The sequence below is a fragment of the Nothobranchius furzeri genome, chromosome 12 (genome assembly GCF_043380555.1).
Source record: "Nothobranchius furzeri strain GRZ-AD chromosome 12, NfurGRZ-RIMD1, whole genome shotgun sequence".
NCBI classification, from domain to species: Eukaryota; Metazoa; Chordata; class Actinopteri; order Cyprinodontiformes; family Nothobranchiidae; genus Nothobranchius; species Nothobranchius furzeri.
The window spans coordinates 52,713,241-52,729,226 of record NC_091752.1 but is presented as its reverse complement, the minus strand read 5'-3'; the positions used below and the strand labels follow the sequence as shown (position 1 = coordinate 52,729,226).

The 15,986-nt window shown below is 40.8% G+C and overlaps 1 protein-coding gene across 3 annotated transcripts in view; it reads right to left on the bottom strand.

Annotated features, from left to right (window-relative positions):
- cacna1ia (calcium voltage-gated channel subunit alpha1 Ia) overlaps positions 1–15,986 on the bottom strand; it is a 378,911-nt gene that overhangs the window by 268,541 nt on the left and 94,384 nt on the right. For all 3 annotated transcript variants that reach the window (XM_054750503.2, XM_054750504.2, XM_054750505.2), the window contains exon 2: positions 5,885–6,148. In XM_054750503.2, the coding sequence (XP_054606478.2) occupies positions 5,885–6,131 (247 nt within the window). In that variant the 5' untranslated portion in view covers positions 6,132–6,148. The remainder of the gene's footprint in view (positions 1–5,884; positions 6,149–15,986) is intronic.

The window sequence follows — 15,986 nt, the reverse complement described above, 5'->3', positions numbered from 1 at the left end:
GTGGGGAGTTTGCTCTTAAATGGGCTAGACCAGTAACGGCTCATTTCTCTCATGCATGCTGGGACAGCCAGCAAGAGCTGCTTGGGTGAAGTGGAGTATAGTGGGAGCCTCTTACCATCATACAGGTCTCGTTCCACACCCTCTGCCCATTGGGCTGCCGGCCACTGAATGTTGAGCTTTGCCGCTGCTTGTCTGCAAACCTCGTACAGGTCGGCATCCCCCTGTCATGCCACCAGTGCCGCTAGACCGCCTGGAGTGTTGAGCTGGGAACGTGGAATCCTCTTCCTCCCCTTCCATGTCCAAGTCGAGGAGGTCTGAGTTTGCATCACCTCCAGCCTCGTCATCACCCACATCGAGCAGCCTGCTGTCAACCAGCCCCTCGAACAGAGGTGGTAGCAGGGGCTCCTCTTCCATCATATCTGCCCAGCTTGTGGAGGCTCTTGGCTGATGGTTGTCACCTGCATCTACAGGCATGGCCGAGCCGAGGCCTGGGTCCCGGCCTTTAGCCACTGCCACTCTAAGCCTCCTATCCCTTATCTTTTCCGGCATGGAGGAGCAGTGAGGGCATGTCTGTGGGTTAGCCAGCAATGCCTGGGTATGAGCAGCACCCATGCAGGCTATGCACATAGGATGAGGGTCCCTGCCTGAAATAGAAGCCCCACATGACGGCGGGCACAGGCAGGATGCAGCAACTTTAGACTTCGGTTCCAACCCATCAGTCGGGGTAGGGGTGGAGGCCATAGCTGGAAATCTGACTTGTCGTGACACGTTAGCCTGAAAAGCGTTAGCAAGCTAGTTAGCAGGTCTAAGTATGCAACTAAAGCTATATTTTATATGTAGGGCAACTCGTCATGACACATTAGCTGCAACAAAGTAGCTCATTAGCAAGTAAATGCTAAATAAGCACAGGACAAGCTCACCTCAACGCGTTAGCTTGAGCCACACTCGCTAATGCTACTCTGTCAATGACAAACGAGTCGCCGTGGGAGCAAGTCGCCGTGACATGGTGGCTTTTCCTAGTGAAGTGTGCCAAGTAACTTAGAAGCACTTACTCAGCTCAAATCCAGACTGTGTTGGGACTGCGTTCGGCGATGTATCCTAACGGTACGCCCGGGAACAGTTAAGCAGCTAACCAAAGATAGCCTGAAAATCGCTGAGGGAGCAAAGTGAAGTTTTTCACGGGAAGAAAGCGAGAATGAGTAGGAGGGGTTGGTTGACCATGTATATACTGGGTGGGCGGAGCCTTGGAACGGCGCAACCGTTCTGTCAGGGACAGATGTGTTGTCATTGGAGCTTCCGTAGTTGGTCACGCCAGGGCGATTCCCCATAGTGAAACACCGAACGAAGTTAGAAAAAGAACTGGATTATTAATAATCACTTTCGAATTATGAGGAATAAAGTAAGCCTGACACTGGGTCTTATGCTCATCATCTAAAAAATAATCTGGATTTTTTTTAAATGATCACTTTATTTAGTTTCATTTGAGGCACAAACATCTCAATGTGGTGTACAAATAACAGCTGTAATTCCTGCAAGGCTGGGGTAATCTTTTCAGTTTTTTAAGCTCATAAATAAGCGTCAGCTTGGCATTTGGTTTTATTCCAGATCTCTAGTGATGGTGTACTGGGCCAGAGCTGTGGAAACTATGCCACTGCCAAGGAATTTCTGGACTGTGCTGTAGATTTATGTCTGTGCAGAGACATACATCTGTTATTTAGTTGGCCCAAAAAGACATGACACAAACAGTGTAAAAAGGAACCAGCTCATTGGGTAACACTTGGAACAATTCCCTTATGGATTAGATTGCATTTAGACAGGTGATTTTTAAACACAAAAATGACAAAGTTGATCTAACTCAAATTTTTAGATGAAAGTGATTACATCAAAAATTTTGAGTTAATGAAACTCAAAAATTGTTGAAAAAACACACCTTATTTAGTAGCTTTAGATGAACATTTTTAGGTGAAGTGAATACTTTATTGTTAACACATTCACTGTCATTGATGACAAAAGTCGTCATTTGCATTTTGGAACCGTCAAAACGAGCCCCTGCACCATGAGAACAAAAATTCCAGCTCCAAAGCCCCACGTAGGGATGAGGGAGTACACCACTATCTGTAATTGTATCTGCATCTGTTCAACCATCTAAATTATCTGTATCTGTAGCTGTACTCGGAGTGGGCGTGACCTAACCCAGAAGTGGGTGTACTGTAACCGGAAGTGGGTGTGGTTTACATAAAAACATTATTTTAAGTCTGAAATTGATATGGATTGATCGGAAGTTGCTATGTGTATTGTTTATTTGAAAACTATTTACAGAGCAGCCTCAGAACTGAGGTTAAATGTTTTTGATCACAATAGTAAAGGAACTATTACAGAACAAGTTTTTCAATAAAGTCAGAACATTAATATATAAGTGCATGAATTAATACATCTGAACTCATGCAGTAGGAACTAGGAAATATGAAATACTAGAACCAGACACATATTTTTTTATTAAACAGATTTTTTTCTGACGTTCTTGACATTTTCCCCACACAAAGTTAAACAACACAATGTTGATTAAGGGGTGTGTGTGTGAGAAAGAGAGAGAGAGAAAGAGAGAGAGAGAGAGAGAGAGAGAGAGAGAGAGAGAGAGAGAGAGAGAGAGAGAGAGAGAAAAAAAACCCGAGCCGAGCAGAGGCAGTGACCGACGCAGCACGAGCCATTTTCAGCTCTGTCTTGTCAAATGCACCACGTATGTTACGAAGAAAGTAACTTTCAGTATTAAACCGAAAAAGAAGCGAGCTGAAGAAAACCTAGGGAGTACTGAAGAAACGTGAGCAACAGTGAAGCAAGCACAGAGAAATCCGTTACTGTATGTGTGTGTGTGCGTGGATGGGCCGGACTGAGACTGCAGAGTCGTATGTGTAGGGAGGGCATGATTACAGATATTTACGAGTTTTACTCCTTTCATGCTCGTATTCGTCAAAACTGCTTTATCCCTCATCCCTACTGCGTACGTCACATGATCAGGAAGCAGAAAATCCATGTGTTAGGAGATCGTTTTGGGCCACTGCTGTGAAAAAAAGTGAGTCGCAAACCAGAAAAGCTTCTGCCGATCACAATTCGATAACAGATTATGAAAGAATGGATTAAGCTCGAAACGCGCGGATTCTTCCTGATGTAGGAGGTGAGTCTACTCTTTGTATTGGTAGTGTTGGCGCTGACATCATCCTAGCTTTCAACTTTCTTTGACTCTTAAAAAAACTGTAAAAACACTGACAAATGCTGACTGCGAATGAGTTAAGTACGTACATTTTACTGGGTATTCTCTACTTTGCATTCTTAGTTTATAGTACTAATCTAAATCACTTCTGGTGCAAGCCCCTAGTGGATGAGGATGGAACTGCAATTTTGGCCACTTCTATGTTGGCTTCAGAACATGCAGAACAAAATGGCCCTTTAGGTATAAACTACAAAATAATTAATAACAGTAGATCGGCACAGCTTGGTCATTCCTTTGACCAACCTACTCACCTATGACAACATGACACAACAAAAATTACCCCATTTGTACCACTGAACAAATTACTAACTAAGAACAACACAACACCCCACAGAAAACATGCTTAAACAAATACAACAAAATAACTAAAAGCATGACTACCCTCAATGCACCTCACCCACCAGTTATTTATTGTTCCTGAAATCCACCAAAATTGCTTGTCCTTGGTTGCTGTTTTTATAGGTCCACTAAACTATTAGAAAAAAATGTATTTCACCTACTCAAAATATTTCATTATTTTCATCATCATTTGGTTTACAGTGTACTTGTTGAATCATGATGATGATGTTCAATGATCAAAAGTATTTTTTTATATATTTTCAAGGGATTATATCGTGCAAATTTAGAGATGTACAATATATCAGCATCAATATTGGTATCAGTAAATGTTAGCCATTTTTTAACATATTGATCCGATAAGTAAAACTGAGCCAATATTAACAACCACACATTTTTTCCATCTTGTGTCTGTTTGTGCATCTGTTTCAGAGAGTAAAGAGTGTGATTATGTGTAATTGTTTAGTCATATGACATATAATACACACACACACACACACACACACACACACACACACACACACACACACACACACACATATGCACGAACAGGCCACACACAGGACATTTTATTGGGTACACCTGTCCAACTGCTCATTAACGTTAATTACTAATCAGCCAATCACATGGTGACAATGCATTTAGACATGATCAAGACTATCCACTGCTTCAAACTGAGCCTCAAAACAAGGAAGAAAGGTGATTTAAGTGATTTTGAACGTGGTATGTTTGTTGGCGCAAGACGGGCTGGTCTGAGTGTCTTAGAATCTGCTGATCTTCTGGGATTATCACACACAACCATCACTACGGAAGAGCCAGTCTACTGTTTTTCATCACTATTGTAGCTACTGTGCTGCACACAGATGGAACCAGCTTCCTTATGACCTCAATTGTACTCCAGCTTTAGTAACTTTAAATAAAAATTGTAAACTTTCATGCATTCATCAGACTTTGATTGTTTCCTATGCTGCACCTTTTGCACTGTCAATGCTCACCCTTTGTTTTTTTTTTTTCAGATTTTTTAAAATCTAAATTTTTTTGTGTATTTTATTTGTGCTGCCACATTATTTTAATGTTCATGCTATTCACGCTAATTGAAAGAACACTGAATTGTCTCTGTGTGAGAAATGTGCCATACAAATAAATCTTCCTTGCCTTCTGATATTGGTCATTAGAGAAATATCTGCTTATTAATGTCTTTACTTTTACAGCAAAGCATTTAATGTGTCATATCATAAAAGCTAAATCTAATCTCAGTAGACTAGTTTAATCTTCTCTTCTCACCAGCTTATTTTTTAAATGTTACTTTAAAAATGCTCGTTGGTCAACATTTGAAACACACAGCTGTGTGTGACAAGGATCTATAAACACCAGCAGGTGATAATAAAAGATCCAACAATAAACCGTGTTTTGAAGGTTGTGAATGCAGCTTTGTGCAGTGCCCCGCCTCACTTTAACTACCTTACTGCTAATTAAGAAACACATAAATCGGTACATGAGCTCATGACATTAAACTAATCATTTGACTCTTTCATGTTGAAGCAGAGAATTTTATTGGAAACTGAGCACACAACGTTTTTATCGGTTGTTGGTCTCCCTGGATCCAATTCCACGTTTTACTCACCCCCGACCAAAGAAATGATGTCAAATTACAGCCCAGCCACTTTAAACCATGGAAAGTAGGTCAGGAGCTCAGTGTGTCCATACCAGTCAGACAATGATTAAAAAAAAGGCAGTGATCAGATCCTCGATCCAATACCCGAGATCTGTATTCCAATTCACAACACAAACATCAATTTGAGCAGATATTAATGAATATCTCTCTCACACACACACACACACACACACACACACACACACACGCACGCACGCACGCACGCACACACACACACACACGGAGAGAAAACTGGCACACCCAAATGTGTCCAAGCATTGCTGACTGTACGTCTAACAAACTTACTTTGAGCAGATTCAAGGCTGACCGCTGTAACAAGGTTGCAGAGCCACAAGATAAAAGCTGTGATTTGATGGAGGTTTGGTGAGAGGGTCAGTGTGAGGGATGATGGTGCAAATGGAATATACTGAAAACGTTACACACGAATACAATTTTAAAAATGTATGAATTATCTAACCAAAAGGACACTAAGGGTTAGTGAATAAGAAAACAAAACTAGAGGGGTGGAATGTGAAAAAGGAGTGGAACCCCTCTAAGTCTATGGTGATGCAGAGGCTCTGTTTAACGCTAGCTGGGCGCGTTCCAATGGTGGCTGAAAGGATATGGGCTGGAAACCATGCGAATGCACCAGTTTCGAGGACAGGTGGTCTGCTTGAGGCAGAAGAAGACCACGGGGGCCAGCTCAGGGAAGGGCACCACAAGGGTGCTGAGGTCACTGCCGATGCTGGCATCATCACCTGGCCCCACTTCCTCAATGATGTCATCAGCCTGCGCCGAGCAGTACTCCTCGTTCTGCCCTGGCACTGCCGAGGAAATGATCATCAGCGGCACAGGACACTCCTCGGTCGTCATTGCAACCCAGATGAGATCTGAAAGGCAAGGTAAATTGAAACTGGTTATAAGATTTAGACACGCTTACGTGTGCATCTCAGGTAAAACATCTGAACCGCATTCTGAGATGTCAGAAAACTAAGAAATGTTTTACTCCTGTAGAAGCAAACAGACATTTAGCATAACCAAGAAGAAACTTAGCACTTGTAAGTCGCTTTGGACAAAAGCGTCTGCTAAATACATAAACATAAACAAAAAACACCACACACACACACACACAAACACACACACACACACACAGAGAGAGAGAGAGAAAGAGAGAGGTACAACAGCTGAGAGTAATTCAGTGTCAACAGTCATTGCACATTCATTGACGACTCATTTAACCCTGTTGCAGAGTTGTTTCCAGGAAATAGCTTTCCATGTCTGACCACTTAGCTTATGAATGGATTCACATTTATCTATGAGTACAGCACACACACACACACACACACACACACACACACACACACACACACACACACACACACACACACACAAGTACATACTGTCTGAGATCCAGTCTACAACAGCGGTTGTCGAGGGGATTTGCTCACAAGGACGTGTTTGTATTTGACTGATTGTTCAAAGTATGAAAATGACAGCGGCTGTGTTATTTTGGCTCAGCGATCTGTCAAGCAGGTCAGACTAAGTTAATATTCACCACCAACCTGGACTTGTGTTTTTTTTTCTTTTATCTGGCAGACAACAAATGCATAAGGCAAGCAGCCAAAGGAAGGTTGGACATATGCAAAATCTTACACTCATACCCACACACCTTCTTGCTTTCTCCTACACAAACAATTGTTTGCCAATATCAAAAAGATGCTGCATTACCATCATTCAGCGTTGCAGATATTTGCTCTACAAATCCAAGCAGATAACAGGCGTAGGTGTGGTTTCCTTCTGCAGCACCAAATAATAATGCACTTAATCACATTTAGTACCAGTGGGAAAGCGGACTCGGTTTTTGTAGGCTAATGATATTAAAGGCTATTCATAACAAGCTAAGGAAACACGACAGCCATGATTTAATGGAGCATATTTCTAACAGCTTCAGAGATAATCCTCTGATGAGATGTAGAGCTAGGTGGATGTAGTGAAACTGAGAAAGTCACCCACGGTAACACACCGATACATTAACTGCCTTGTAATCCCTGCCTAGTAAAAGGCTCCATCCATTTATTACCTCACGTGTTGTGTTTGCGCTAATGAACGCCCGTTTGGTCTTTTAAATGGGCTTCACCATGACAACAGCTGCTTCCTTTGGCGGCAGGAAGTTTATTCTTCCTCTGTTGTGCTTTATTTCCCCTGACAAACCTCTTGGTGAGACCCTGCAGCTATTACTAGCAACAATAATTTATTGGGAGACAGCTTTACACAAAAGGTTGTGTGCATTCCTGCATGTATGTCATTGCTTTTTTTAACGTTACAAGATGAAAAAAACAATAAAAAGATCAGATTTTCATTGAAAAGTCTTCATCTAACTTCCTGTCATTTCAGTGAAAGTGCGTGACACTCTCTGAGTGAGATAGCTTTACGCAGAAGGCTCGAAAAGATGTCTCAGCACTGACACACGCACGCCGAAGACATTCACACCTTCTCAACATGCACACTCTCACACATTAGCACCCATAATTAGGATAGCGGATATACAGTCACTCATTTAGCTGCACTAGCAGCTGAGGCCTGTGATGAGCCCCGGAAAGATAGGCTTCCCTCCTCCCACACACGTTCACTGCGACAGTCGCGGACAGACACCGGATGTAAAAACAACAAAAAGAAAGCAAGCACGGTCTGAGAATTGCCCTCCTTATTGATCATTTCATACAGCTAAAATGCATGCAAATGAAAAGATTTTTGGTTCTGAATTTTTGCTCGAAAACATCAAGAGCTTGAATTCTTTAGATTAGAAAGGTTAAGACTCGGACTCAGCATTCATTGAAGGACAACTTTCTTCATAGTTTTAAATAATTTTCTTGAGCCAGAATGCGTTAAAATGACTCTTTACATGGCTAATGAAACTTGACCCAGACCCCACCGCCCACTGTAGCAACAATAACGAACTTGCAACTTCAGAGTATCCGGACCAGTCCCTGTTAGTCTTAGTAAAGTGGCTAACCACCATGCTAGCACTCCAGTCTGCTTCCAGCACATTTCCTGCATGTTTTAGATCGTGAACACTGCTGATGCAGTGATGAACCTCTCCTGTAGAAACTAATGATGGCTGGGAAGACATGTCAGCAGTTAGAACGCACAGCGAGGAGAAGAGTTTCACTTTCAGTGTACAACAGTAAATAACTGACTCCAGAGGGTGCTATAAGCAAGCCAAAACTGCATAAAATAGATTTTATTTAAAGGAATGCATACCATTCAACCTTTTTACGTGACAGTGTGTATTTTCCCTGGTGATAGGGGGCAGTAGATACCTAAATCATTGCAAGCAAGCATTATGTTTGTGTTCAAGTAAGACCTTACCAACGGATGGCCATTAGGGTCAAAAATCGTTGGGAGTGCATCCTCCAGCAAAATAACAACATCAGACTTCCTTTCATCACTGGTAATGAGTGAAAAGGTAAATGTGTAAAAGAATGTTTATTAATGCTGAAAGTTTTGCAACCATTTGTTACAAATCAGTAAATGCATTCTGTTCTCACGGGCTTCCGTAGAAGGAAACATGGCATCTAATATGGCATCGCCCAGAGACTTAGACCCACTCCCATGTATTTTAGACCCGGTTTTTATGGTTATACGTCATCAAACCACCAATATTTTTAAACAACTGGGTATCTTTAAACTCATTTACAACAACATTTCAATGGATAATTCCAGAGATTAATGGTAAAAACTACACATTGTCACTTTAAAGAAGTCATATGCTCGGGTTTTTCAATAAATGTGCTGAATGAATGCCTTGAATTGTTTCCAGTGGACTTTTCTGTTTCAGGAAGTAGAAGTTAGTTGGAGGATTAGGATTTGGAGTCCAACTCATTAATAATCATGATATGCAAATGTATCACCTCTGATTGAATAACAGCAGCATGACTATTAACCTTGCAATGCAAGATGAATTCCCTTGTGATTTGGAGTTTTCCAAACTCAGGAGAATCCTTCTTGTACCACTCCACTTGAAACTGTCCGACTTCCGGTGCAAAATATGCCGATCCAATCGTGTGTCAGCACTGTGCAGTAGGGTGGGAGTAAGTTTTGACAATAGCATCTAGCGCCCGGCTGAGCAAAACCAACACGGCCGCGCTGGTTGTTGCTCGCTTTAGCAGGTTAAAATAACATAACAGTGTGATTTAAAACACCCTTCAGGGTTTCCCCCAGAAAACGTCATAAGCCTGGTTGCCCAGACCACGAGGGTGGTTGGGAGGTAGGGCTACCATCCCTTGTCCGTGAGAAGGGGGCGTGGCTACACATAGAGATCTGGCTGCTGCCAGGTTACATGACTATACCACTGAACGACCTTCAGATTATGGGACAACCGCTCAGCCATGATTGCTTTGTCTAATTTTCTCTCAGTGTGGCTTTTTCTGACCCAAGTGTTTCTTTTATCTATTTTTTTTGGTGGCTACAGCAGGAAATAGGGGGCCAGACCATTTTCATGTTCAGCATGCACGTGAAAACTCATCATCATATTTTGAAAATAACAAATATAATTTGTTTCTTATCTCTTATATTCAACACTAATTTGAGGTATGGTTGTTTTATGAAAATCTTGAAAACAACACATTGTGGAATCACCCAAAATATTGTAACATGTCAGATCAGGTATCACTTAGAGAATATGTTCTAATTCACCATAAATTACACCTCTGCAGTATTTAGCTCAATTCCAGTAAACCTGACTGTAGGAAAACCAGTTTTACATTTGCTAAAGTCAGTTAATTGTGGTTTTCATCTTGAACTTGCTCCATAGTTTTTAAAGTTTTATATAAACAGTTGATGATGACCTTTAAGTGGTTCAGTAGTATGACTTACTCATTAGGTCAACACGATTAACTTTGACATATAAACAACAAGCATATGTGATCAGTTCATGGTCAGAGTTTGTGTTTAGGATGACTCTTGACTAGTTTGATGTTTTGAACTCAGGATAAGTGAAATAGTTGTAAGAGCTGTAGCATTTGGCCCTAAAGGCTAAGTGCAAGTTTAAGGTTCCTGTGCAATCTTGTTGCATCTAAAGAGTGTGTTCTGTTTAACTCTCAACTTCAACAACTACAAACTTCAGCACTAAATTTGTACACTTGACAAATGATTTTAGATCAGCTGCTGTAGTCATTTTCATTTGTGTCGACGCCAAAAGGTTATGAATGTAATATAGTTATCACTTTCTGCCAGTGCCAGTAAAATCAATTAAAACTATCACACGCGCGCATGCACAGACTCACACACACACACACACACACACACACACACACACACACGGAACAGAAAAGAGAGATGTCAGTGATCTGAGAAGCCATGCAGACCTGTTTGGCAGTTTTATGAGTCTACTCATTTTAAAACACCAGATTTCACCAAGTTCTAGAAATGAGATTCTCAGGTTATAAATCAGAATTATGATTCTGGTCCTCATCATTTTGACTCAGTATCGTAGGATCTTCAGAAACATCAAAGGTTATTTCTGTACATCATTTCTTTCTGCGTGACCTTCTGCTGAGGTTCACTTCTCTGACACTTGACTGATGGTTCTGGGTATTTGGCTCTAAAGAACTGAAATAATCCAAATGCAGCAGACCAGGTCCATCTCATGATGTTTCTTAGGCAGATGAGCACCAACTAACCATACAGCAACAACCGTTTGGTTAGGTATTTTAAGCAAACTGTCATTAATGCATGTTTTTTTTACCATTAATAACATACTTTTATGTTTATGTTTTTAACAGACACTTTTGTCCAAAGTGACTTACAAGCAGTGTTGGGAGTACCGCGGTACAAAAGTAATTAACTACTGTAATGCATTGCTTTTTGCTGTAATGTGGTAATGTAAGGCATTGCAGGGAAAGAAAATGGTAATATTTACTCGGTGCAATTGTCAGTAGCGCAGTAATTACAACGCATTTTTAAACCCAGAATCAAGATGCGGGTTTCCTAAAAATTCAAATTGCGGGAAGCCTGAAAAAAGATCCAGTATCTACATATATGACGCCATTTATGGACTCAACTTTGTGGGCATTCTATGAGCAGAGAGGACGCAGCGGTAACGGCTCAAATACTCCAGCTGCGTCCTGCGCGCGGCCGCTGTTATATTCACAAAAGTGTTCCACCAAAACAAAGTAATTCATTTGTGACTGTTTATATCAGTCCATATTCTCTGGTACTTCATGTAATTTTCAGCTGAGTTCATAATCTGTGCCCCGGTGATTTCAACTCATTGCTGCTGGAGCGCAGCGTATATTAAGCTTTTATTATTTATTTTTTATTTTTTTGCGTTTGGTAGATCCCTTTGGCCGATTAGTTAGAAAGTAGGAAATCTAGTAAACAGTTTTTCTGGAAGATGGAGAAAACACGCAGCATGCAGGGAGGTTAAAGAGAAAAAGGGCAGGAAATTATTCAAAATCAAGAAAACAAAACAAAGTGCTTGAAAAGAAAAAAGTAGGTAGATTTATCCCCAATGCACATTTTTACCAGTGAAAAGCAATAATATATAAGCATTTAATATTTATACATGTGATAGAATCAGATCACCCCAGAAGTCAGTCCCACATCCAGGGCCGTATCAAGGCATTTGGGGACCAAGGCAAATATAGGCTTGGAGCCCCCACCACCTTACTCCCTGCTCAGTTAATATAAGATGGCAGCGTGCTGAGAGTACAGATTGTTGTTGCTATTGTTTAATAAACGATCATTTTAAAGCACTGTTATTATATCTGTTTTTAACAGCAACCCTAGCTCAGACACCACATCACCTTCCACATATATGTCATGAGCTCACTGAGCGTCAGATTACCAGATTCATATTGAAGTTGTTTTGGTGAAAGTAACTTCAAGTAATGCAAAAGTAGTGTAATGCCTTACATTTTAAAATCAGTAATATTGTAATATAATTAATTACTTTAAAATGAGGGTAACAAGTAATAAATAATGCATTACAGTTTTGAAGTAACTTGCCCAACACTGCTTACAAGTGATAATTGGCATGTTGCCCTTCAGGCTAACAACAACAATAACAACAACTTGACATCAATCATGGAGAGGAGGGAACAAAGGTGGATGGTAGAGGGGGGGATGGGTGCAGGGAGGGTGCTAGTTTAGAAGATGCTCTCTGAAGAGCAGGGTCTTCAGGAGTTTCTTGAAAATTGAAAAGGAAGCCCCTGTTCTTGTAGTGCTTGGTAGGTCATTCCACATTTGTGGAACGATGCATGAGAAGAGTCTGGATTGTCCTGAGCGTGGTGTAGGCACTGCTAGCCGACGATCCTGTGATGACCGGAGCGGCCGGGCCGAGACGTAAGCCTTTGCAAGAGGATTCAGGTAGAAGGGAGCCGTACCATCTCGGACTTTTGAACATGAACACTGTCACATGTGAGCTAAAAGCCATCCAAGGGTATGTTGTGACTTTAAAGAGCAAGTTACCCCCAAATCAACTTTCTTTTGCTGGTAACCTATATAAATGAGTGTCTGATCGTGCTGCAGACACATGTAGTCAATAATTTCACACTTAAGTGAATCTTAGTTAAAATTTTAATATTTTGCCTAAAACTATCAGTGTTGTGCCATCGTCAGGTAAAACACCCTGCATTACATTTTGTTATAGAAATTTTATATTTCATTACTTTAGTCCTATTAACAGATTTATTAACTGAATGCCCAGAAAGCATTCACGAACACACACACACACACACACACACACACACACACACACACACACACACACACACACACACACACACACACACACACACACGCACACACGCACGCACACATACACACACATTCTTGTCCTCCCACACATACACACACATTCTTGTCCTCCCACACATACACACACACACTCACTCACACATGATCCACTCCCATTCCTTTCTTATCTCTTTGCTTAAACAAACTCTGTGACCAGCTGTTCAGCAGTGTTGGGCAAGTTACTTCAAAACTGTAATGCATTATTAAAGTAATTCATTACATTACAATATTACTGATTTTAAAATGTAAGGCATTACACTACTTTTGCATTACTCTAAGTTACTTTCACCAAAACAACTTCAGTATGATTAGGGTTGGGTACCGAATTCGGTACTTTTTAAGGTACCGACCGAATTCCATAGTACCGACTGAGCACCGATTCACGTCATTTCAAACGGTGCCTTGTTTCGGTACCCGTCCTTCATAACGAGAACTTGCCTAGACAGCTGCGCATGCGCAAGAGCGTTTTGTTGTTGGTCGCTGCGAGCCAGTTGTAAACAGAGCAGCACGGTAGAAAGAACGCAGGCTAAAGCTTGGGTCCACTTCACTAAATGTGATGGGTAACTGGGTCATGATAAAACCAGCGACAAAGATCTAAGTGAGACATCCTCATCTTAATCTGCTCTGGTAGGTAAATATAATTAGCTTGATATGTTAGCTTCCGTTTCGCTAATGGTGCGTTCGCTTTCTCCTCGGAACTTCGAATTCCCGACTGGAAGAACGCGCTCTAAAGTTTGGCTTCACTTTACTAAATGCGACGGGTGATTGGGTCAAGATGAAACCAGTGACAACGATCTAAGTGTGAGGCATCATCGTTTTAATCTGCTCCAGCAGCTAAATAAACTGTTTAAGATAACGTTAGCTTGGTATGTTAGCTTCCATTTCTACCATTGTTATCAGCTAATGGTGCGTTCGCTTTCTCCTCGGAAATTCTAACTTCCCAGTAGGAACAATCAAATGAAAAAAGACGGCAAGATTAATGAAGATACACAGTAAATTTAGTTCACAGTAAAGATGTTTGCTTCAGTTTAATTACCAGTTTAAAAAATACAAACAGTTGAATGTTATTTATCGTGATATATATCAAATATTGTTATATATTGAGAAAAATATATATTTAATTATAAAAGAGAACTAAAATAATAAACACTCAAAAGTATCGAAAATTGGTACCGTTAAGTACCGGTATCGATTCATAGGTACCGGGAATTAGTACCGGATCGATTCAAATGTCAAAGGTACCCATCCCTAAGTATGAGTTTGGTAATCTGATGCCTGGTGAACTCATGACACATCCGGTGGTAGGTGATGTGGAGTCTGAGCTAGGATTGCTGTTAAAAACAGTTCTTTAGAAGGATTGTTTATTAAATAAAAGCAACAACAACCTGTACTCTCAGCACGCTGCCATCTTATATTAACTGAGCAGGGAGTGAGGTGGTGGGGGCTCCAAGCCTATATTTGCCTTGGTCCCCAAATGCCTCGATACGGCCCTGGATGTGGGACTGACTTCTGGTGTGATCTGATTCTATCACATGTATAAATATTAAATGCTTATATATTATTGCTTTTCACTGGTAAAAATGAGTATTGGGGATAAATCTACCTACTTTTTTTTTCTTTTCAAGCACTTTGTTTTGTTTTCTTGATTTTATTTGAATAATTTCCAGCCCTTTCTCTCTCTAACCTTCCTGCATGCTGCACGTTTTCTCCATCTTCCAGAAAACCCGTTTCCTAGATTTCCTACTTTCTATCAGCCAAAGGGATCTTCACATGCGCGGCACTCCAGCAGCAATGAGTTGAAATCACCGGAGCACAGATTAACTCAACTGAGGCAAAGCACATCAGAAAAGTACAGAATACCAGAGAACATGCGCTGATATGAACGATCGCAGGTGAATTATTTTGTTTTAGTGGAGCGATTTTGTGAATGTTACAGCGGCCGCGCGCAGGATGCAGCTAGAGTATTTGAGCCGTTACCGCTACGTCCTCTCTGCCCGCAAAGCTGAGTCCATAAATGACGTCATAAATGCAGATACTGGAACTTTTTTCGGGTTTCCCGCAATTTGAATTTTTAAGAAACGCAGCTTGATTCTGGGTTTAAAAATGCATTGTAATTACTGCGTTACTGACAATTGTACCGAGTAAATATTACCATCTTCTTTCCCTGTTATGCCTCACATTACAGCCAAAAGCAATGCATTACAGTAATTAATTACTTTTGTACTGCGTTACTCCCAACACTGCTGTTCAGGGCATTTGCCCTGGGCACTTGCCACTAAATCATGATTTGGTTGTATGTGTGCCTTATTGATTCTTGTCTTTCTCTCTAGCTGCAGGAAATGGGTTTATTGGTAAATATGTTGATAAAATCCATGACACATTTTAATTCAAATCTGCCCCCGCTATTGGCTAAGAGGTACACAATGATGTTAGCTGGTACATTGTGATGTCACAATGCTGTTGTGAGCCTGTTTGTGTGCGTTTGTTAGCAGCTCCGCCCTCCTGGCCTGCCAGACAACCGCATTTGTTGCATTTTTCATTGTGAAGTGGCCTAATCTAGATCCTGTTAAACATCTGAGGAAGGAGCAAAAACATCAAGAGAAAAAACTCTACAGACCTCAAACATGCTGAACATTTTACTCACACATATTTTTTCACTTTATAGCAGTGGCCATTGTGGGTTTAGCTCTCTTTAACAGAAGTACACTCACAGTGTTGTCATTGTAAATGTAAATAACAAAGATGAAAAAAATCAAAACAGCAAATACATTTGTGTAAGATAATGCAACTCCTGCATGAATAATCCTCTGTATGAATACGAGTGAAATCATTATGGAGATGAGAAATTAAATTCTGCACACCTGTAAAAAAATCATTGAGTTTTTCAAAGAAACTTTGAGAGATGAGTTGTTTCGGGAAATCTAAATATAA